Source organism: Varanus komodoensis, unplaced genomic scaffold (genome assembly GCF_004798865.1).
Source record: "Varanus komodoensis strain SLA01 unplaced genomic scaffold, ASM479886v1 scaffold41, whole genome shotgun sequence".
NCBI lineage: Eukaryota > Metazoa > Chordata > Lepidosauria > Squamata > Varanidae > Varanus > Varanus komodoensis.
This window is the reverse complement of record NW_025335954.1, coordinates 4,920,842-4,942,251: the sequence shown is the minus strand read 5'-3', so window position 1 is coordinate 4,942,251 and position 21,410 is coordinate 4,920,842. Positions and strand designations below refer to the sequence as shown.

Here is a 21,410-nt window from a genome sequence, read left to right as displayed (position 1 = left end):
CTCAAGAGACAAATAAGATGGTCTGGTACTCCCATCTCTTTAAGAACTTGCCACAATTTGTTGTGATCCACAAAATCAAAGGCTTTAGCATAGTCAATGAAGCAGAAGTAGATGTTTTTTCTGGAACTCCCTAGCTTTCTCCATGATCCAGCCTATGTTGGCAATTTGATCTCTAGTTCCTCTCCCTCTTCGAAATCCTGCCTGTACTTCTGGTAGTTCTCGGTCCACGTACTGTTGGAGCCTAGCTTGTAGGATTTTGAGCATCACTTTGCTGGCATGCGAAATGAGTGCAATGGTGGGGTAGTTTGAACATTCTTTGGCATTGCCCTTCTTTAGGATGGGAATGTAAACTGATCTTTTCCAATCCTGTGGCCACTGTTGAGTTTTCCAAATTTGCTGGCATATTGAGTGTAGCACTTTTACTGCATCATCTTTTAAGATTTGAATAGCTCAGCTGGAATGCTGTCACCTCCACTAGCTTTGTTGTTGCTCAGACTTCTTAGGGACCATTTGACTTCACATTCCAGGATGTTTGGCTCGAGGTCAGGGATCACCCCATCGTGGTTATCAGGGTCGTTAAGCTCTTTCTTGTACAGTTCTTCTGTGCAATCTTGCCACCTCTTCTTAACCTCTTCTGCCTCTGTTAGGTCCCTGACATTTTGGCCCTTTATCATGCCCATCTTTGCATGAAATGTTCCTTTCATATCTCCAATTTTCTTGAAGAGATCTCTGGTCCTCCCTATTCTATTGTTTTCTTCTATTTCTTTGCACTGTTCATTTAAGAAGGCATTCTTATCTCTTCTAGCTATTCTCTGGAATTCTGCATTCAGTTGGGTGTACCTTTCTCCCTTGCCTTTCGCTTCCCTTCCTTCCTCAGCTATTTGTAAAGTTTCCTCAGCCAGCCATTTTGCTTTCTTGCATTTCTTTTTCTATGGGATGGTTTTAGTTGCTACCTCTTGTACAATGTTGCGAACCTCCGTCCATAGTTCTTCAGGCACTCTTGTCTATCAGATCTAATTCCTTAAATCTATTTGTCACCTCTACTGTATATTCATCAGGGATATGATTTAGGCCATACCTGAGTGGCCTAGTGCTTTTCCCTACTTTCTTCAATTTAAGCCTAAATTTTGCAACAAGAAGCAAGTGATCTGAGCCATAGTCAGGTCCTAATCTAGTTTTTACTGACTGTATAGAGCTTCTCCATCTTTGGCTGCAGAGCACATAGGCAATCTGATTTCTGTGTTGACTGTCTGGTGATGATCATGTGTAGAGTTGTCTCTTGGGTTGTTTGAAAAGAGTGTTTGTTATGACCATCGTATTCTCTTGACAAAATTCTACCAGCCTGTGCCCTGCTTCATTTTGTACTCCACGGGCAAACTTGCCTGTTATTCCAGTTATCTTTTGGCTTCCTGCTTTAGCATTCCAATACCCCATGATGGTAAGGACATCATTTTTTGGTGCTAATTCTAGGAGGTGTTGTAGGCCTTCATAGAACCGGTCAACTTCAGCCTCTTCAGCACCAGTGGTTGGGGCATAGACTTGGACTACTGTGATGTTCATTGGTTTGCCTTGGATTCGAACCGAGATCATTCTGTCATTTTGGAGATTGTATCCCAGTACTGCTTTTCCTACTCTTTTATTGACTATGAAGGCTACTCCATTGCTTCTGAGGGATTCTTGCCCGCAGTAGCATACCTGATGGTCATCTGAATTAAATTCACCCATTCCTGTCCATTTTAGTTCACTGATTCCTAAGATGTCAATGTTCAGTCCTGTCACCTCGTTTGACCACATCCAGCTTGCCTTGATTCATGGATCTTACATTCCAGGTTCCTATGGAGTATAGATCTTTGCAGCATCGGACTTTCCTTTCACCACCAGATACATCGGCAACCGAGTGTCCTTTTGGCTTTGACCCAGTCGCTTCATTCTTTCTGGCGCTACTAGTACTAGCCCTCTGCTCTTCCCCAGTAGCATATTGGACACCTTCTGACCTGAGGGGCTCATCTTCTGGCATCATATCTTTTTGCTTTTTGGTAATGTCCATGGGGTTTTCATGGCAAAGATACTGGAGTGGGTTGCCATTTCCTTCTCCAGTGGATCACGTTTTGTCAGAGCTCTCTGCTATGACCTGTCCGTCTTGGGTGGCCCTGCACGGCATAGCTCATAGCTTCATTGAGCTACGCAAGCCCCTTCGCCACGACAAGGCAGTGATCCATGAAGGAGTTGGTAGGTCTATTTACATGTACATTACAGTACAGAATATGAGCTCAGGGGATGTCAATTTACCCCATGATGTGGCAGGAGAGTTTTAAGTGAAAAACACTGCATTTTTTGTATTTTGGACCCTCTCCTTGGCCTCCCTGTTCACCACTGGAATGAGGCCCCCAAGTCCAACTCAGCACTAGCTGACTTAATCTGTGGCGTTGCCACCAAAGGCACAGTGCAATACAGAACAGGATGGGCACCAGTGGTGCTCCAGATGTTATTGGCCTGCAACCCCCACCTTTCCCCATTAGCTATGCTGACTTGGGTTGATGGGAGCTGCAGTCCAATGACAGCTGGAGGGCTGAGCATTGCCCTGCCCATACAGACATATGATTAGTGCTAAGGAACTACGTGACATGATTGAAGTGGGCTTCAAAACTAGTGTTTGAACCATGGTTAAGAATTCTATTGCTCAAAGGAAACCACAGTTAAGGTAGTTTGTCTGTCTCTCTTACCTTTTACTGTCTGCAAAGTGACAAGGAGGCCCAACCAGAGTTTCTCTAAGCAAGTATTTCAGGAGCCTGTGGTTGCACCATGTACTTGGCACAAACCCGTTAGAGCTAAGCGGGGCTAAGAGTTTGATCTGCATGGGGCATGGCCTCTGATTGCAAAGCTATTATACTAACATACAAAAACCAGGAAAAGTCCGTCTAGAAAAAAGGTGGACTCTACGGATAGTGAGTGAGTGATAGTCATGGGGGCAAGCAGCAGAAGCCATCCAGAGCCTTAAACCCAGGGTTGAGTATATGGAAAATCCATGTGGCCTGACAAAAGACCTGGCTAGCTGAAGCTCAGTCCCCTTCTTGTAAGAAAACACTGCTCACACATTTATTCTGTGGCCATAAGGACTAGACGCTTGCTTTAAAATAATTCCTGAAATGATAGATCCTCAGAATTCTGTGGAGGATTCCATCTCATATGCTTGCTCAGGAATTTCATGGATGTGCAGGATGCACACAGGTCAAAGCACAAGCAAGTCATGAACCGTTAAGCCCGAGAACCTATGAATTGCCCATCAAAAGGCAATTCTGACTAATCAGCTTCATGGAGCTAGGAATCCGTTCCTACCACCGCAATGGGATCATCTGGTATTTCCAGGAGCTTCCCTTGCTGAGGACCATTGCTGGCCTCACCCAACAAAGGCTCCTCTAAGAGGAGGCAGGCACCATGGCTGATGCAGGGGGCTCCACGGAACATGAGGCAAGACTATCCACATATCCCCTTCCAGTGGCAATCAAGGGGCAGAGGCATCACCTGCAGGCAGCGCTCACACTGGTATGGCTTCTCCCCACTGTGCACACGCTTGTGGCGCTCCAGGTGGTATTTCTGGATGAAGCGCATGTCACATACATCGCACTCAAATGGCTTCTCACCTGCAAGAGGGAACAAGTAAGCGTTTAGGGGGTAGGGAGGAAAGAGCCCCTATTTCCACAACTTTGTGTCCTTTTCAATCAAGGGTCCAACAAATTGGGGCTCCCTTTTACAAAAGCCCAAAAGAAACAGGAACGCTGCATGAAGGCCAGGCACTTGTGTTTCTCCCGTCCATTTCACTGGATTGTGCCCTAGGCAGATGCTGCAGCCCAAATGGAAAGGTCGGGAACACTCCCACTGACATGTCTCTCATTCTTGTTTTAGTGGCAGAGGGGACCACTGCTCTGGAGACAAAAGCTCCAGATCCTAAGAATGTACACTACCTTTTCTCAAACAATTTATTTCAAGGGGAAAGCTGCTGCTCGCATCAGAGAGTTGGCCAGAGGCTGCTCTTCCTTGCACTAGTGGACTCCGTTGGTTTGCTGAGGGAAGACCTTGGGCTCCTCCTCTGCTCAGTTTGCTTGGTTGTGAGGATGCACAACTGAGGCAGAGTGCATGAACTGGCGTGCCCAGGCAAGCCCTTGCTAACACAGTCCACTACACAATTCAGAGCTGGCAGATGTCCATCAAAAAAAAAGCAGGAACATCTTCTGCTTCTTTGTGCCCCTCCTTTTCCCAGCCCAGCACCTCAGAGGTGGAAAGGCCCAGATCGCTCCCAATTCCTCATAGCTGGAAACTCACGCAGCCACAAAATCCAGACCATTGTGCTACAAACCAAGAAAGGGGGCTGCTCCTAGAATGGACCATACCTGTATCACACAATGAAGCCAACCCACGGAAGCACGCCCTCCTGCCCAGGTCAGTGCCTAATCCGAAAGAGGGCTGGGAAAGAACTCTCCCTCCCTTTTAAGAGGGACTAACATGAGCCTTCCAAGTTAGACAGAGCTGTCAAGCAGCCTGTTAGGCCTCCTCTAGAGGCATTTCAGAGGGAGGTGGGGCCACCTAGTGGTCGAATCAGGACATGGCAAGCGATCCCAACAGGGCTTTAAAATTATACCACCTTCTCGTTCACTGGAAACACCTGAATGCGAGAGTGGGGCTTTCCCCAAGGAATGGAAAACAATATGGGCAGCCAGAGCCTATCCAGCAGGTGCAGATGACCCTTTCGGAGCATCGCACTTGCCCAGACTTCAGCCATCTGGCTTCAATTAGTCTTTAAGTCAGTGCAGTCACTGTCAGAAAGCACATTCACCAGCACGCGGAGCCGGGCGATTGCAGAAGCCCCATTCTCCGGCTTATGCTGTGGCCAGGTCTGGGTGTCTCCCAAGGGCCCACAGCCCAGCAGGAACCCACTGACAAGCCCCGCCCGCCAAGCTTCTCCTCCTCTTCACCGCTGCCACCTGCTTGTCCACCCACCTTTCCCTTTGACTGCTGGTGGGGAGCAGCAGGAGCTGCCCTGGCCTCCCGGGCTCACTGCCTGCCAGGCAAGCATGTGATGGCAGTGCTGAGACAGAGCAAGAGGGGCTGGTGGCGCAGGTGGGGAGAAGGGGGAATCGCGGCCCAAGGGCCCTCCCAAGCCTGGCCTGGCTTTGGCCATCTGAGAATGAGTGGCTCGGTGAGTGCACACACTTGCTGGGGGGGCTCTCAAGCGTAGCACCGAAATGAGGGCCGATCCAGAGTCTTCCCCTTCTGATGGCTTTCCAAGGCTATCCACGGGCGGCGAAGGCTTTCTGCAAACAGTGGCAACCTGAGCAGCCGCTGCAGTTACACGCTCGAGGCTGGCAATGAGAACCTGTCCCCCATAAAAGTCCTCCATCACCAGCTTCGTGGGAGACCCTGGCTTGCCCGTCCTTGCCCCCATTTATGGTTCAAATGAAGGATGCAGCCCGGGAAGCAGCATCCCCCTGACTTACCCGTATGGATCAGGATGTGCCTCTTGAGGTGGTAGCTGCTTCGGAAGGCACCATAGCAGTGCTCACAAATAAAGTTCTTGGGGATCCGGAGCTGGAAGGATCCATTCTGTTCAATCACCACTACCTGCAATCAAGGCATGGACTGTCACACCCGCCTTCTTGACTGACACACAGCAAGCCCTCAGTGCCACCGCCTCCCAAGGATGTGCTGGTGGGCGACACAGCAGGGCAGCGGGGGCCCTCCGTTTGGCCTGCCAAGGCTCTGCTCTCTCTCTGGCCATGGATCCTATGGCTCTCTGCTGCTGCATTCATGGGCCACGGCCCTGCAGTCCCACTGCCACATTTTGCCTGCATGATTCCTCAGAGCCATGGGGTCTGGGAAGAACAAGAAATCTTTGTCTCTGGGGGCTTTTCTCTGTAGTGCAAATCATCCTCAACCTTGGTTTGAACTGCAAAAGCTCCCAGTAAAAACCCAAAGCCTTGTCTCAAATACAGTTAGCAGGATTTAACACCCCACTGCCCTATTCACACTGATTTTCATGGCTATGTTGATTCTCCAGACACAGAAACAGAGTTGCTGAAAATTATGGCCAGACTGGACTAACAAAGGTCTGGTGCCCTCCAAATGTTTTGGGCTAGAACTCCCCCGAGCACTGGCCACCTTGGCTATAATTTGTGGGAGCTGCAGTCCAACATTTCTGAGGAGCACCAGGTTGCCTCCCCTTGAACAGAGCCAATGGAAACAGCTCTTCCACCCTTGCATAACATGAAAATTGAAGGGCATCTTGTGGCCCAAGCACGCCTATGGCATAGAAAAAATGGTTATGAACCAAGGTCAGATCCAGAGGCCTGCTTGGGCTAGAACAGCTGATTCACATGACCCTGCCAGCAGCTTTTGGAGCCTTTCTATATTCCAAAAGTGGTTTTGCATTTGGCATGCGGGAAGACCACTTGTTCAAAAAACAAACAAACAAACAAACAAACAAACAAACAAACTGAAGTCTCCTTGAGCTCATGGAAATAGTTTTATAGTTCCCTGCATACTAACCAGTGCTCTCCCACTAGCCCTACCTTTCTTCTTCTGTACAGACAGCTAAACTGAGGTATGGAACTTGATGCTGTAAGATCCTTCAAGTTCTAGTTTGCCCCTGCCTCCAGAAGGCAACTAAGGAATCAAAGCTCTGGATCCAAAGAGGCTTTCCTGCTCATGGAAAGGATGCTTCCATGAAATAAGCACTGCATCAGAAAAGTGAGGCTTAATCCATCTATGCAAGCTGTTGTGCAAAACTTTCTGTGGGCTGCTAGGGTTGCATGCTAAAGCCCAGATTCTCCCTCTTTACTATGTTTCTTTCACAGTAAAGCCAGCCACCTCTGAGACACTGTGGTGCTACACTGCTGCAAGTCTTCTGCTTGCACTAGAGTTCACGGGAGAGTACTCAAAAATACAGCTGTGCCTTCTGCTCACAGTTTTTTGACTCAATGTTCAGCAGTTTCCTGCCCTAGCAAATGCTGCAAGTTCTCAGGAGGCCTCTAACAAATTGATGATGGCACCAAAGAATCTGAATCTGAAATACCTCCCCAGCCCTAAAGCTATGTTTTTAAGTGACAGAAATGTTCAGAGTGAAACAGAAGATCTAACTTCAATAGACGGCAAAGGGATGGTGAGGTTGAGGGACGGTGATTGACACAAATCACCCTATGAATTAAAGAACTGAGCCCAGGCCTCTTCAGATCATGCCAAAATTCCATCAACCACACAACAGGGGTTTCTTTATGGCTGTGAAGAGCCATTTGAAAATGCACAGATGACATCTGATGAAATGAGGGCACCAAACCAGATCTGATGTCAAATGTTTTTGCATTTAACCTGAAGCGTTTATTTCCCCAAAGGCAAAAACCAAAAGGGAAAAAGAAAGACAGACAGACAGACAGACAGACAGAGGGGCTGATAATTATCAGAACTGTAGCAGGAAGGGAGGGGGGTTAACTTCTTCTCCCCGATAAAAATCACCCTAACCAGTGAAGTCATATTTGCTTTGAGGGAAAATCTTAATCATTAATAACCCTCCCAGTTGGTACATTTTTTAGCCCTGCATGTGAAATACAAAGTACATTTAATGTCCCTCAAAATAGAGGGTTTTCTGAATACAGTTTGTTAGTGTTTATATTTTAGCTTTCACATAGATTCAACTATTCCCACTAACTAGAAAAAGCAAAATCATACAACACTAATTAAAAAAAACACATGCAAATATGTTAAATTTGAGTAATTTACAAAAGCTGCAGAATTAATTTTACATGATGCAGGATATTTGGACTCACACTTTTATTTACTGTCTTTTGTAAGCCGCCCTGAGGCTTGTTCCAAAGGACAGCATAGAAATGTTTTAATTAAAATTAAATTAAATTAAATTTTAAGAAGGGCTCAGACTTAGTCGTCCTACTAATATCAATAGTCCTACTAATTAGGTCTGTGTCTGTTAAATTTTTAAAATACATCTACTTAAAGAAAATTTAACAGGGCACTCCTTTCTTTACCAAAACATTAAATACCAAAAAGTGAACCAAACTCAGGGGATGAAAGATGGGAAGGACTCAGTAAATTAAGATACAGCTCATGAGAGTATGCTTATAAAACTAACCGAATCACAGACTGGATTCAAACACCAAACAACCCAAAACAGTGGGATTTTGTGTGATTCTGGGCAGATTCCCTCAGAGTTACTTCTCTGTGAGCAACAACCCACCCTTCCAAGCTGTGACTTTGTTCTAAACGTTGTCAGATCAATGATGGATTGAAGCAAATAAAAAGTTCAGAAAATTGCTCAAAAAATGAAAGAATTTGTACACATTCAGTCGTGCGTGTGCGTGTGTTTTAAGTAGACAAACTGCTGAAAGTCCCTCCAATGTGCCATTTGGGGACTCTGAAGGAATGGTCAGAAGTTGCCCATCTGGAAAAGGGAAAAAAGATACTCCAGGAAGAAAGGGGAGAAAAAACTCCAGTGTGGTCCAAAGGGCTCACAATTCAAGCAGAGAGGAGACAAGGCAGTTTCCTGTAAGACCGAGGGGGAAGGCAGGAAGGACAATCTACAATGAGCTGACTGTTTGCATGGCACACCATAGGTTTTTCCACAAATAGCTCATTCACAGGGTGGGTTGTCTTGTTGGGTGAACTCACCCATAGCATGGTCAAGATCAACAAACAGCTGAGGGAAACCAGCATGACTTTTTGTATTTCCAATCTACAGAATCAAATCTTCAGTTGGGAAAGTGATCCATTTTTCCACCAAATCATTATTAGACCCAGGATTTGAAGTTTTTAACATTTCATCTGTGGTAACTACTTTCTACACTTTACCATCCTTAATTCAAGGGAGAAATATCAGGGTTATTTTGGAGACAGTATAAGGCTACCAAAGTGAAGAAACTTGCTCGTTATTACCTATGAAGCTAGAGCTGTAGCTTTCCTGCCCTTCACCATTACATTTGAGAATTAAACTTTGGACATCCTCCAGAGTTTAATTTCCAGAAGAAAAGGAGAAAAATAAGCCCAATCACCAAAGCCTGAAGGTAGAATGTTGTGACAAGTAACTCAAGCTTTCAAAGTGAGTTGCAGAAAAGTATTATTACAAACAGAGAGGAAGTTGGATTACTTTCTTCATCTCCACCAGTACTTAGAAATGCCTGCTTTGTCTCCAACCATTTACTGTAATGCTGTAATTCTATTTGCTGAGGAGTAAATGAGAGGCAATAACTCTGCTTTTAAGTCTTTGATAGAGTCTCAGGGCTCCTGTCTTGCCATCTGAAACCAACAAGAACCCTCTGCCATGCATGGAGCACAGCAGAAGTGACAGGAAAACAAACAGCCCAGTAATGTTAACCCTGATAAGATACAGTGTATCCCAATCCTGTACATCTGTTCAATGGAGACAACTGGGGTACCTTTTGACTTATCTGAGGCTATCTGATGGGCCTAAAATACAGCTCCATAGGACACCAAGGGTCCTTGGATTTCATGGGGCAGGCAATTCCCTTAAAAGTGGCCTAGAAATGACTTTAAATGACTAAAGTTCCATAGCATCTCATCTTAACAGGCTGCTGCCTAATGTTTGCTGTGACAAAGAATGATGGATTCCCTGGTCAAAGTTGATACAACCTGCACCTGACCTGGCTTCAGCCTGAAGATTCACATGCTGCATTCTTAAGACATGTCTGCGTAACGATTATGTTCAATTCAAATATCATGATGAGTTGTAGGATTATTCTGATTGCCACTAGATTGAAACACAACAGATTGTGAAGGGTGGGGTATGGAGAGGAGAGAGAATCACACAGTCAGCAACACAGTCAATCTTCCATAGAGGAGGATACTGCAGAAATCAATGTAGTGCTGCTTTCTTTGGGTACCACTTCCTGTGCTTCTAATTTAGTGCTGACATGCAGCATGCCAAGTTCTCCTGTGACTCAAGGTCAAATAGGATGGGGCTTTCTTAAAGAGAGCATTTTAAAGTAACCAATCTAGCAGATACATTAACTATTGGAATTACAGCTTTTGCTAGGTGAGCTTGTGCTCACCTTCAAAGATCAGGTTTTCAGTTCAGCAGCACTCCTGGACCCAGCCCCAAACGTCCAGGGAGCATCTCTGGCCAAGAGTGATTTCATTTCAGCACATGCAACAGCTGCATACCCTGGATTGTATGGCTCCAGCCACCATCACCAGTGCCTCGGCTAACATCCACATGGAGCTGCCTCGGAAGTGGGTGTGGAAACTTCAGCTGGTGCAAAGTGCAATGGCTAAAGGTTTCCCGCATCTGCTTCCTGGAATAGCTTGCGCCAGTTTTTTCCCCATTTGCACTGGCTTTCAATTATGCCCAGGCACAATTCAGAGTAAAGCCTTAAACTGCTTGGGATGAGGTCTCATGATGGACCACTTCCCCCTGCATCTGGTGGGGACATGAGTACAGCCCTTATGAGCAATGGCACCCAGACTGCAATCTCCCTCCCACGAGATGCGGTCAGCCCCCTCAACCTTTTGGAGAGCAGCAGGGACTTTTTGTCCCTGATGCTTTTAACCTGTTTCAACTTCTTACAGCATTAAACTGTCCTTTTCTTTTTTGTACCCCCCATGCTGTTATTTTCATGCTTTATTTGCTATTTTTAAGATTGAATTATTGATTTGTATGCCACTCCCTACTCCAAGTGAAGTCTTAAGATGCCTTAAGATGTGGAGATCATAAAACCATTCTAAAAATAAATTACACTATTGCTTTCCCACACAAGAGATTCCACTTGTGTGGAGGACCGGGCCTGTTACAATGAGCAGAGACAGTATGCAGCCCCCCTCCCCGCCGCTCCAAATGTGAAAGGAATATTGACTGATGGCTTTACGAGCACAGGAAGAGCATTCTGAGCAGGGCTAGTGCTTTGCTAGACCATATAATGTAAGATTACCTGCCTTTTTAAGGGACTTTTTGGGTTGCGAACCTTCTGTTGCTTCCTCTTCTTTCCTGCTGCGTGACTTCTCATTTTCCTTGCGATGACCCTGGCAGAAAGAAAGCAGGGCACAGGTTACCGAAAAGTGCTTGCAACTTAACCCGTGACTCTACATGTCAAGGTCTCTGACTTGGCTCATCTGCTTGGTCACCCACTGACACCACTGGAAAAGCCCACCAAGAAGATCTTGTGCAGCAGAGCAGCAGAGAGCTGAAAATAGGCTGGCCCGTACCAGCATGTCTGGTGCAGCCCCTCTCTCTCCGTTCTCCACCTGTTTAGAGCTTTGCTTTGGCATCATCTTCTTGCTGGCAACCGTTGGCACAAGACAAACCCCGGAGAGTCCCTCACAGGCCAGGAGACTTGCCTACAGAGAAACAAACGCAAACTAAGGAGTGAAAGCAAATACAATTCAAGCTAAGGTGCCCTTATGAGAATGTGGACGAGACTGCTAAGCTGTGGGTTTCAATCTGACACATAACCATATTGTGCCAGGTGAGTGGATATGGATTAATACCACTGGCATCTGATAGAGAGCAGCTCTCCAGTTAGGTCAGGAACATGAGGTCATCTTGTCAGTTTCTCGAAACAGAAAACCTGGACCAGCTTTGTACACATGCTTGTCTTCTTTTCCAGCTCTCAGGAAATGTTACAGATCCAAACTGTTCCAGGTAACACAGCCTTCAAAGTAAGTCTCCCTACTTGAGATGAAAGGAGCAGCTCTTTTCGAACAGTCTTGCTTTGCCACATGCAGGCAAAGCTTTCTCACCACAGGCAACCAGACAAGTGCCTGTTTACAAGCTGTAGTCTACTGCTGGCTTACAAATAAGAGCAGAACCACATGCCTGCTGGCCTGGAATGGTATCATTATGTACCATCCGGGCCGATGATTCCCAAAGTGGGCACTACTGCCCCCCTGGAGGTGGAGGGAAGATCCTGAAAGGCAGTGATTGGTTGTTTTAAATTTGCAGGAGAGCAACAGACAAAACACAACAAAACAGGCGTGGGGGCACTAGGGTTGTCACCCAAGAGGAAAGGGGGCAGTGGCCTGAAAAAGGCCATGGGAGGGGGCTTGTTGGCTTTGCTTTGCTTTTACATATCCTAGCAAGAATTCCTAAGGCAGAGGCACCCTCATAGCTCAACCACATGAAGCAAACAAAAATAATGAGGTCAAATAACAGCATCTACTTTCCACTGGAGCCTAGAGGCAGCTTTAGTTGTTGCTTCCAATGCTTCCTCTCTTCTGTTTTAAAAAATGGGGAGATGTGGTCAGAGAAAAGTGAAAGTTCTGCATCTTTTGGATATCAGAAGTATGATACTTGAACCAAGCAAACATTCAAGAATCAAACTGAAAAATCATTGTTACATATGAAGTACCACCTGGGCTGCCTTGTAGTTCCTTCCCTGTCCAAATTTTCCAAAGATGGGAAGTACAAAGAACAGCCAACAAATTAAAACAGGATGCACTGAGTGATTCAGAGAAAGCTGCCAAACATGGGATGGTGACCTTCAGGAGCTTAAAAGAGGCAAAAGTAGAGGAATGCAACGGCCATCTGAGTTATGACCAATTGTAGCAGGGTCGTAGGCCTTATGGTGCAGCAGCTAGGCCATTTTGTACCAAATATTAGCACACTCAATAAAGGCATCACACACAGTAACTGATGACAAAAGATATATAGACAAAAGTACCATATTGCACTGGGCAGGCTGATGGGGATCCAGCCCTGGATTCAGTTAACTCAGCCAAGCAGTATAAGAATTAATGGCAAGACTATCTACTTAGAATTTCTCTTTTCTACCTTTCTGTGGTGCTCTTTTCCTAAGGTTGTGGGATTCTAGGACATCATGATAATTGGGGAAGGGATATGAGGGAAAGGAAATCTATCTCTGCTTACCTGGTTATGTGCATACTGAAATAAGACAATTAGCACTGGGCCAGACTCATGCTAGTTGCTTCAGTGTTGAAGAGAACCAGTGTGGTGCTCTGGACAGCGTGCTCTATTAGAACTATAGAAACCCTGCTTGGTCATGAAACTCAATGGGTAACCTTAAGTCAGTTGCTCCCTCTCTCTCAGACTAAGCTACCTTATACAATGTGGTGTCCTCCCGACATTTTAGACACTGCAATTCCCATAATCCCTGATCATGGCTGTAAAGATGACCTGGACCTCAAGCACCTTGCCCAGGAAGGGTCCAGCCATCCAGGCTTTGGAACACTTTCCGCTGCAGCAGAGTATTGAGAGCTGAGAGTTACACAGAACCGATTGTCACTGAGGGCCTTCGCAGCCACCTCCTGTAATGGTGAATTCCTGTTGGACAGGATGGGAGAACCGGGGCCTGTTACCTGAGCCATCGCGTTAGTCTGACAGTCCTCAACACGTAGATTACGCCAAGTCCTTACGCTTTCTCTCTCTCTCTTGCCCAGGAAAGAATTTTACGACTACAAAGATTTTTCAGTAAATCGTTTCTGCGCTGGTCCCGTCCAATACCTTCCACTTTGTTGACATCTTTCTGGAGTTGGAGAGCCCAGAATGGTGTGCAGCAAGTTTCCTCAGCCTTGTTAAAAGCTGAGGAAAGTTACAGACTGTGCTGTTCTTGTGGATGAGTCACCCCAAACCTAAATCCCCCTTCAGGATGGCCCTCTCTGGAGAAAGGATGCTGAAGTCCTCCTTGCACAGCTGCCACGGTATCGCTGTGTCTCCTCTTCCACTGTCCACCTGTGGGTGAAGCCAAAAGAAAGATTTATTGACTTTGATTCTGCTCCCCAGACTTGCTCATGGATAAACCAGTTTTTGATGACATCCGACTGTTATCATGGCTTGCGCAGTATCTGTGCCAGTCAAACAACCTGGATAATTCTCCATACTATCACAAACCATGATCCACAACATGTCGCTTTTTCAAAAGCCTTTGCACATGAGCCTATGCATGTTAAAAATATGGCTATGTGTATACAACACAGCAGACTTTAGGTCCATGCTGGAAACCAAGAAGCTTTTCAGTGTCAATGAAAAAAGGGAACAGAGAGGTAGAGTATTTAAGTAATTGTCCAGGCTTAAGTACTGGCAGCCAACCTACATGCTACTCTTTCCAGTCAAGAGAGGACTCCTTTGAGCAACTTCTATTTCAGAATATCTCCAGAAGCACATGTGAGCACATTGTACACACAGCCCTATAAATGATGGCTCTTTAGATCAGATTACAATATCAGTGACACAATTTGGTGCAAGTTTAGACAGCAAAAAGGCCTATAATTCCCAGCACGAGAAGCACAAAGGACTAAGCTTTAAGAGTCATAGAAAAACAGTTTATGTAGAGAATGCTAAGTTCCCACATGTATCTAAACAACACACAAATTCAGTCTAGCATCTAGACATTTTTTTAGCTTCTATGCAATGTTAACAACCCTAAATACTGGATGCGCACAGACAAGTTACAGAATGACCTGTGGATCATCAAAGTATAACTGCCAGTGTGGTGTAGTGGTTAAGAGAATGGGACTGGGACTCAGACAATCTGGGTTTTAGTCCCCGCTCAACCATGGAGCCAACTGGGTGACTTTGGGCCAGTCACAGACTCTCAGTCCAACCTACCTCACAGGGTTGTTGTTGTGAGGATAAGATGGAGGAGGAGATGCAAGCTGCCTTGCATCCTTTCTAGGAAAAAGGCAGGATATAAATCTAATAAACAAACAAACAAACAAACAAACTGGAGGGAGCATGCCCGAAGTTCAAAGCATTTTTAATCTTACAAAGTGCAAGCCCTGAATATAACAACAACAACATCAGTTGATTGAAACATCTAATGCTTGCTTAAGAATGGAGAACCCAGTGCAATCATTGAAAATTACCTTACCTATTCATTTATAACACTAAAAAGCCACAGATACTCATGTGGGGACCAAATGCTGCGTACACAAAAACAGAGTGAGTTTTAATGACTACAAATCTGTAAACCTGCACAGTGTGGACAAAGAAAACAACCCCAAAGTGATGGGCCCCAAGGCAGGATCCTTTTCAGAATACTGCTCAGGTGGCACAAGATGTATCAGTAGAGGGCTAAAGGGTTCTTGTCTCCAACATTTTTGAAGAGCCAAGAGTGGCTGGTGCTACAAGATAATCACTTATTCTGTGAAAAATGCTCAGTGCTGCCATCCCAGTGACTTGGGGCAGGAGGAGATATGGCAGGAGGGGCCATGGCATCAGACCAGAATGGGTGACATGCGTATAGTGTAGCTCGAGCTCTCATGTCTGATAACTCACCCACTGAGCTCTCCTCTTTGTGGTTACCAGGGCACCGCTCTGCCATGGAGCAGGTCTTGAGGGTTGTACTTGGTGTTGGGCCACAGAGACAGATGAGGATGCTGCTGGTGTGCTGCCCACCTTGCTGACCAGCATCCTCCCTGACTGAGATGGCAGTGGTGCCGAAGGAGCCCAGGACAGTAGTCCTGGGTGGGTTCAGTTTCCACACTGAGGCTGCCTCTGAAGCCCCAGCTCAGATGACTGTGACTTCAATTTGTTGTTGGCCCAATACATAAAGTGGGGCATCGCCTTGATTTAGTCTTTTTCCAAGCTGTGAAATCAGTAATCTGAACATTGGGGAAGGGGCAAATAACTGCATTGTGGGCAGCCCATTTGCTGATGAGATTTGAACTCACAAGATTACTTTCCTCCTGTAGGGATGTGAGGGCCTTTCAGATGGTCCACCCTGGGAGACGAATCAAATCTCATAGATTTCTGAATGGTCTTAGGGTTTTCCCCAGTGGACAGAGCCGTTGATCCTGCTAAGGTTCTAGTATCGCTGTGGAACAGTGAAATGTAGTGTTGTAGATTTGATCACACCCAAAGTTACCTATCCAGTGTTATATTTATTTATTTATTCAACTTATATCCCACAGTAATCGGTCAAAAAGACTCTCTAAGCAGATTTCAAAGAAGCAATACAAACAGCATCACACAATAAAATATACAATATGCAACTGAAGGAGAAGATATAAATAGGTTAAAATAGTATATTAAAACTAAACAATATACAACTCTTTACCTTAAAAATGGAACAGTATAAAATCAGTTATTAAACTGTCTGGAGAAGAGAGTCAATTTTTTGCCTGGCACTGGAAATATTGCAATGATGTTGCCAGGTGAACTACTCTTGGAAGGCCATTCCATAGATAGGGTGCAGCCACTGAGAAGACCCCTCTTCTGTTAGCCATCCTCCTTACCTCCTTGGAGGATGGCTCCCTCAGGAGAGCCTCCTCACCCAATCTTAGGGACCAAGTAGTACATATTAGAGTGGGCAGTCCTTCAGGGATCCTGCTCCCAAGCTGTTTAGGAGTTTATATGCTAAGACAAGCACCTTTAACTGGGCCCAGCGCTTAACTGATAGACAATGCAAGTGATGTAATATCAAAGTAATATGGGTGTCTGGAGCTGCCTCTCAGCTCAGACAAGGTGTATAGTACAACAACAGAATCCCTAACTGGTCTCACATATCTTAGGTACAAATGCTCAAACCTGGCCCCCAATTGGACAGGAAGTCTGATGAGAGAAAGTGTATTTTTATAGACTATCGTCACCCCCACAGCCCTTCAGGTGATGCTGGTGCTGCGCCAAGTACACAGTTGGGCACAACTGAGACAGGGGAACTCCCCCCCACCCAATGTCTCAGTGATACAAACCAGGTTGGCACCCTCATCAATAATCATATCATAGATGAGGGAGGTTTTATTAAAGGCCACTCTGCTCCCTAGTATACTAGGAAGGTGTAGTTGCAGGAAAGAGACTCAACATTCCCTAGAATGCAAACAGTATAAGATGACCAAACATCCTGCTTATTGCACAGCAGTGTGAGTTTTTCTGTGTGGCCCAGGGGATGTTGACCCTCTTCCCAATGAATGGGACCCTAGCCCCCTCAAAGTCATGCTGTGACCTCTTTGCATGGCACTTTGAGGAAAAAATCACCGGTCTCCACAGTGCACTTGGTGTTGTTAGCAGAGCTCCAGCCAAGTTTCTGATGCCACCACCTGCCTGATTCTGTGGAATCCTTTTCAGTTATTAGAGCCTGGCTTGGACAAGGTGCTTGCAGCCACAGTCCATCACAGACTGTCTTGATCCTGGCCCTTCCTGGCGATAGGGATTTAACTGGGCAGGTCCAAGGAGTGGTAAATGCATATTTGCACAAAAGAGTGGTTCCTGCTGTCCTCAAAGGGCAGTAATAGAATAACGCTAGTCTGAATCCAATGGAAAAACGCTAGTCTGAATCCAATGGTATTTGATAAATACTATCCAGTAGCAAATACCCCATTCTGGGGGTAGTGGTAAAGCAACTGCATGCGTTCTTGGAAGATACTGATTATGTAGACCTATTTCTGTTTCAGCTGTGACCTGGTACTGGGACTGAATCAGACTAGGTTGCCCTGATGGATAACCTTTATTGGAAGAGGAAGGAGTGTGACCCTGTTAACTTTACTGAGTCTCGCACTGGCTTTTGGCCACTGTATTGGCCACAGTATCCTCCTCCACATGCTAGATACTGGAGGCATTGTTTCATAGTGGTCCCAGTGTTACCTGCAGGGTTGATTTCAGAAAGTAACAGGGTGAGCATTCCTCAAGCCCTTGACAATTGAGTTACAGGATTCCACAGGGGAACATCCTGTCCCCAATATTATTTAACCTCTGTATGATACTCCTGGGAACCATCACTAGGCATTTTGAACCAATGTATATCTATCTCCCTGTGATAATTGAATCAGGCGAGGGTGTGCAAATCAGAGATCAGTGGCTGAACCCAATGATGGGCTGGATGGGGGCCAATAAATGAAACTGTATCCTGGAAAGGTATACGTCTTGTGGAGTGATGGTTCCTGAGTCTGGAATGCAGAATTATGTGTCTTGGAAGGGGCTACATCCTCCCTGAAAGGATCAGGGTCATAATCTGGGGGTATTTCTACATCCATTGCAGTCACTGGATTCCCAAGTGACATGACTGTGATGGCTCAGAGTGCCTTTTACCATCTCCAAGTCATTCAGCATTTGTAGCAGGGGTCCTCAAACTTTTTCAACAGGGGACCAGTTGAAAGGAGCTGGTGGGGGGCACGGGCCGGTGAGGGGGCAAGGGCTGGTGAGGGGGTGAGGGCTGGGGCGGGGTGTGCGCATATGCATGGCGAGACAGGGAGTGGGCGCACGGGGCGAGGTGAGGTGGAAGTGGGCACACAGAGATCATTTTCTCCAAGCGATTCCAAAACTATTTCCACACGAGCAAGCCACCGCTGGGTGCACACATGGTGAGGTGGTGGCTTGCTCGTGCAGCTCCACATGAGCAAGCTGCCGCCTTGCCCTGTGCGTGTGCGCCCGCAGGAGGGCAGGTGGGTGCAGGGAGTCCAAAACCTCTACGGCGGGCCAGATAAATGGGCATGGCGGGCCGGATCCAGCCCGTGGGCTGTAGTTTGAGGACCCATGATTTACAGCATCTAGTGGACTGGGACAGCTTGGCTATAGTGATACAGGCTAGTAAGCTCCAGAGTGGATTACTGCAATATGTCTATCTGGGGCTGCCCTCAAGGCTATGCTGGAAGCTGGAGTTAGTGTAGAACGCATTGGCTTGGGTGATGTTGAGAGATGCCTTTTCAATGTCTAGTTCCTCTGCTGGCCATCTCCACTATCAGGTCAGGTTTAAAATTTTTAGCCCTACGATACAAGCCCTGAACAACTTGGGATCGTGGTACTTGAAAAAGCACTTCTTCCTTCCTTACCTGGTCACTGAGGCATTCTCCTGGTGATTCCACCTGAACCCATGGGCCTGATTGGAGACCACTAGCCTTCAGTGTAGTGGCCCCATTTCTAAGGAATTCCCTGCTTTGGGAGGTCAGGCAGGCACAATACTGTGCTATTTTCGATGCCTGCTAAAAGCAATCTTATTTCTGGAATACTGTTCTTGCTGACCAGCCATGTTTTTAATGTAATTTTATTTTTAAATAGTCTAGTTATTTTTTTATTCTTTTGTTTTAATCATGTGCAGTTCACTGCTACAGAATCTTCCAATGTGGAGCAGTAGAAATATACTGTAAGGATGGATGGATGAATGGATAGGTAAATAGTTTCAACCAAAGGCCTTTCTAAGTCTATTACTGAGTGAATTTCTGCCATGCCATAAGAAGCTACATGAAGATATTTGTGTCTTTATCCAACATGGGCAGTGCTCTCCCTAAATGGAATAGCTTTGGGGTCCAGGATTGCCTATATAATTTGTTCAGGGTGAATTAGTATGTCTGAGGTGACAGCAGGCATCTGGCACTCAATGGCTCCAATCATCCAGGTAAGGGCAGCTAATAAAAGCCAATTGTCTCCTCCAAGAGGAGCATGCAGAATTAGAAACAAGTCATATGTTTTTATCAGACTATCTCTGTTTAGTATGTTTATGCACTCATTCAATTTACTGTATTGCCTAATGACAGTTACAACATACAGAGCATCATCAAGATGCATGCTGCTTTGCAACACCAGGAAAACAAACAGGTCCCTGCCCCAAGGAGCATACACTCTAAATGCTATTAAAATAGCATTAGAAGTCTTCCAGAGGAAGAGAGAAGAGAAAATCAATGAAAGAAAACAAAAAAATTCAAAGGGGCACATAATATCTGCAAAGACAGTTTAGCATAGCTACAGTGCCAACCTATGCTTACCTAGACAGAAATCATCCCTGAGTTCAGAGGATGAACTCCTGAGTAAATGGTTGCAGGATTGAAGTCTCAGTTGCATCTGGGGCTGAAAACTTTAGGTGCAACTCCTTGCATGTTTTCATAGGGGGGAAAAAACCAAAACAGTTCCTGGTCTTCTTGAGTCCACATGGCTAGCTAAAGGATACTAGCCATTGTGGGCCTTTTTCCTTTGCTCCATAACAAAAATAGGTTTTGAGATAGGCCTTGAACAAAGAGAAGATGATTCAAGCAGATGTGTCAGGAGGCCATTCAAGGTATAAGAGAAAACGAGCAAACAGTCGGACACGTGGACCTTTTGGTGTCACATCCACTTTGCTTTTCACCTGTAGCCGTCTCTTGCATGCAGCATCATCCTGTGGTTTCTTTGTTTATTTGAGCTGCATCCTGCCATAATTTTATAAATAGTTTTTCAGCCTATTTATTAGACCTATATCCCACATTTTTTCTTACACAGAACTCAAAGCAGCTTACATAATACTCCTCCTCCTGCTCTCAGTCTCATCCCCACAACAATCCTGTGAGGTAGGTTGGGCTGAGAGTCTGTGACTGGCCCAACGTCACCCAGTTGGCTCAGTGGCTGAGTAGGGACTAGAACCCAGATCACCTGAGTCCCAGCCCTGTGCTCTTAACCATTACACCACATTGGCTCTCTAAATAAAATCATATTGATTTTACATGTATTCCAGACAAAAATGCTGTTCCATGTAGGAATGGTATGAAGCAGCTCTAACAATGATAGCCTGCTACTCACATTTTCAGAATTATTGAGAAAATAAGGCAGGAATGGGCAGCTTGTGGGTCCAGACACTGGTGGAGTGCAGCTCCTAAGAGCATTATACAACAGAGCCAATGATGAAAGATGATAGGAGTTGCAGTCCAACAGAATCTGGAGGGCCAGAAGCTGCACCATCTCTGGAAGTCAGGAGAGTTGCAAACCCTTATTTACATATGGCACTCCGACTTCTTTGAAAAAAACAGATAAAAGGTGAGGATTAATCATGGCAATGTTTAGTATTTACAGAAGTTGAACTGTAGAACGAGGTGTATTTATGTTAGGATCTACCCTGCAGGTGCATGTCTGAGGTGGTTTACATAGGATCACGTATTACAGCCTTTTCCTAGGTTGGCATCCTCTAGATGTTTTGAACTATCCATCCCATAATCCCTGATAATTGGCCATGCTGGCAGGTGCTGATGGGAATCTCAGTCCTAAAATCAGGGAAGCCCGGGGATGGGAAAGACTGAATACGCGGCAGAAGCAAAATTCGAAGCAAAGAACTCCCGGTATTCCAGTCAATCGCCCTAAATCTACTTCATGCAAGCACTGTCTCCGCAAACACCATTCCCCAGCTCCGTTCCTGCAGGAGCGCGGCTTCCGTGCACCCGGCGGGGCCTCATGCACAAGCAGTGCAAGGCTCCGCAGCAGGTGTGCGCGAGCAGGTGCCCTGGGCGGACCCTCCGGGTAAGCTCCGGGGTAGGAAGTGCACTTGAGGCCAGGCCGGCGCGGCGCAGGGGAAGCTCGATCCCTGCCAGAGCTCACAATGAACGGACAGCACGAGCGCGCCAGGCCAGAGGCGCGCACCGCTCCCGGGAAACCGGCGCGCACGCGTGTGCAGAAGCCGCACCTGACTCCGCTCCCGTCGCTCCAGCTCCCCAGCTCCCGGGGAGACCAGTGCAAGCCCAGGCGCCACTGCTGCCGTCCCCGCCGCCGC

The 21,410-nt window shown here is 46.2% G+C and overlaps 1 protein-coding gene across 5 annotated transcripts in view; it reads right to left on the bottom strand.

Annotated features, from left to right (window-relative positions):
• Nucleotides 1-21,410, bottom strand: part of ZNF740 (zinc finger protein 740) — a 29,414-nt gene extending 8,004 nt beyond the window's left edge. The window contains exons 1-7 of one of the 5 annotated variants that reach the window (XM_044443135.1): nucleotides 21,324-21,400; nucleotides 19,663-20,082; nucleotides 13,472-13,699; nucleotides 11,218-11,349; nucleotides 10,948-11,034; nucleotides 5,493-5,616; nucleotides 3,523-3,641 (exon numbers count right to left, since the gene is read on the bottom strand). In XM_044443135.1, coding sequence (XP_044299070.1) covers nucleotides 3,523-3,641; nucleotides 5,493-5,616; nucleotides 10,948-11,034; nucleotides 11,218-11,349; nucleotides 13,472-13,489 — 480 coding nt within the window. In that variant the 5' untranslated portion in view covers nucleotides 13,490-13,699; nucleotides 19,663-20,082; nucleotides 21,324-21,400. The other 4 variants (XM_044443136.1, XM_044443134.1, XM_044443138.1 and 1 more) reach the window with 4 other exon arrangements.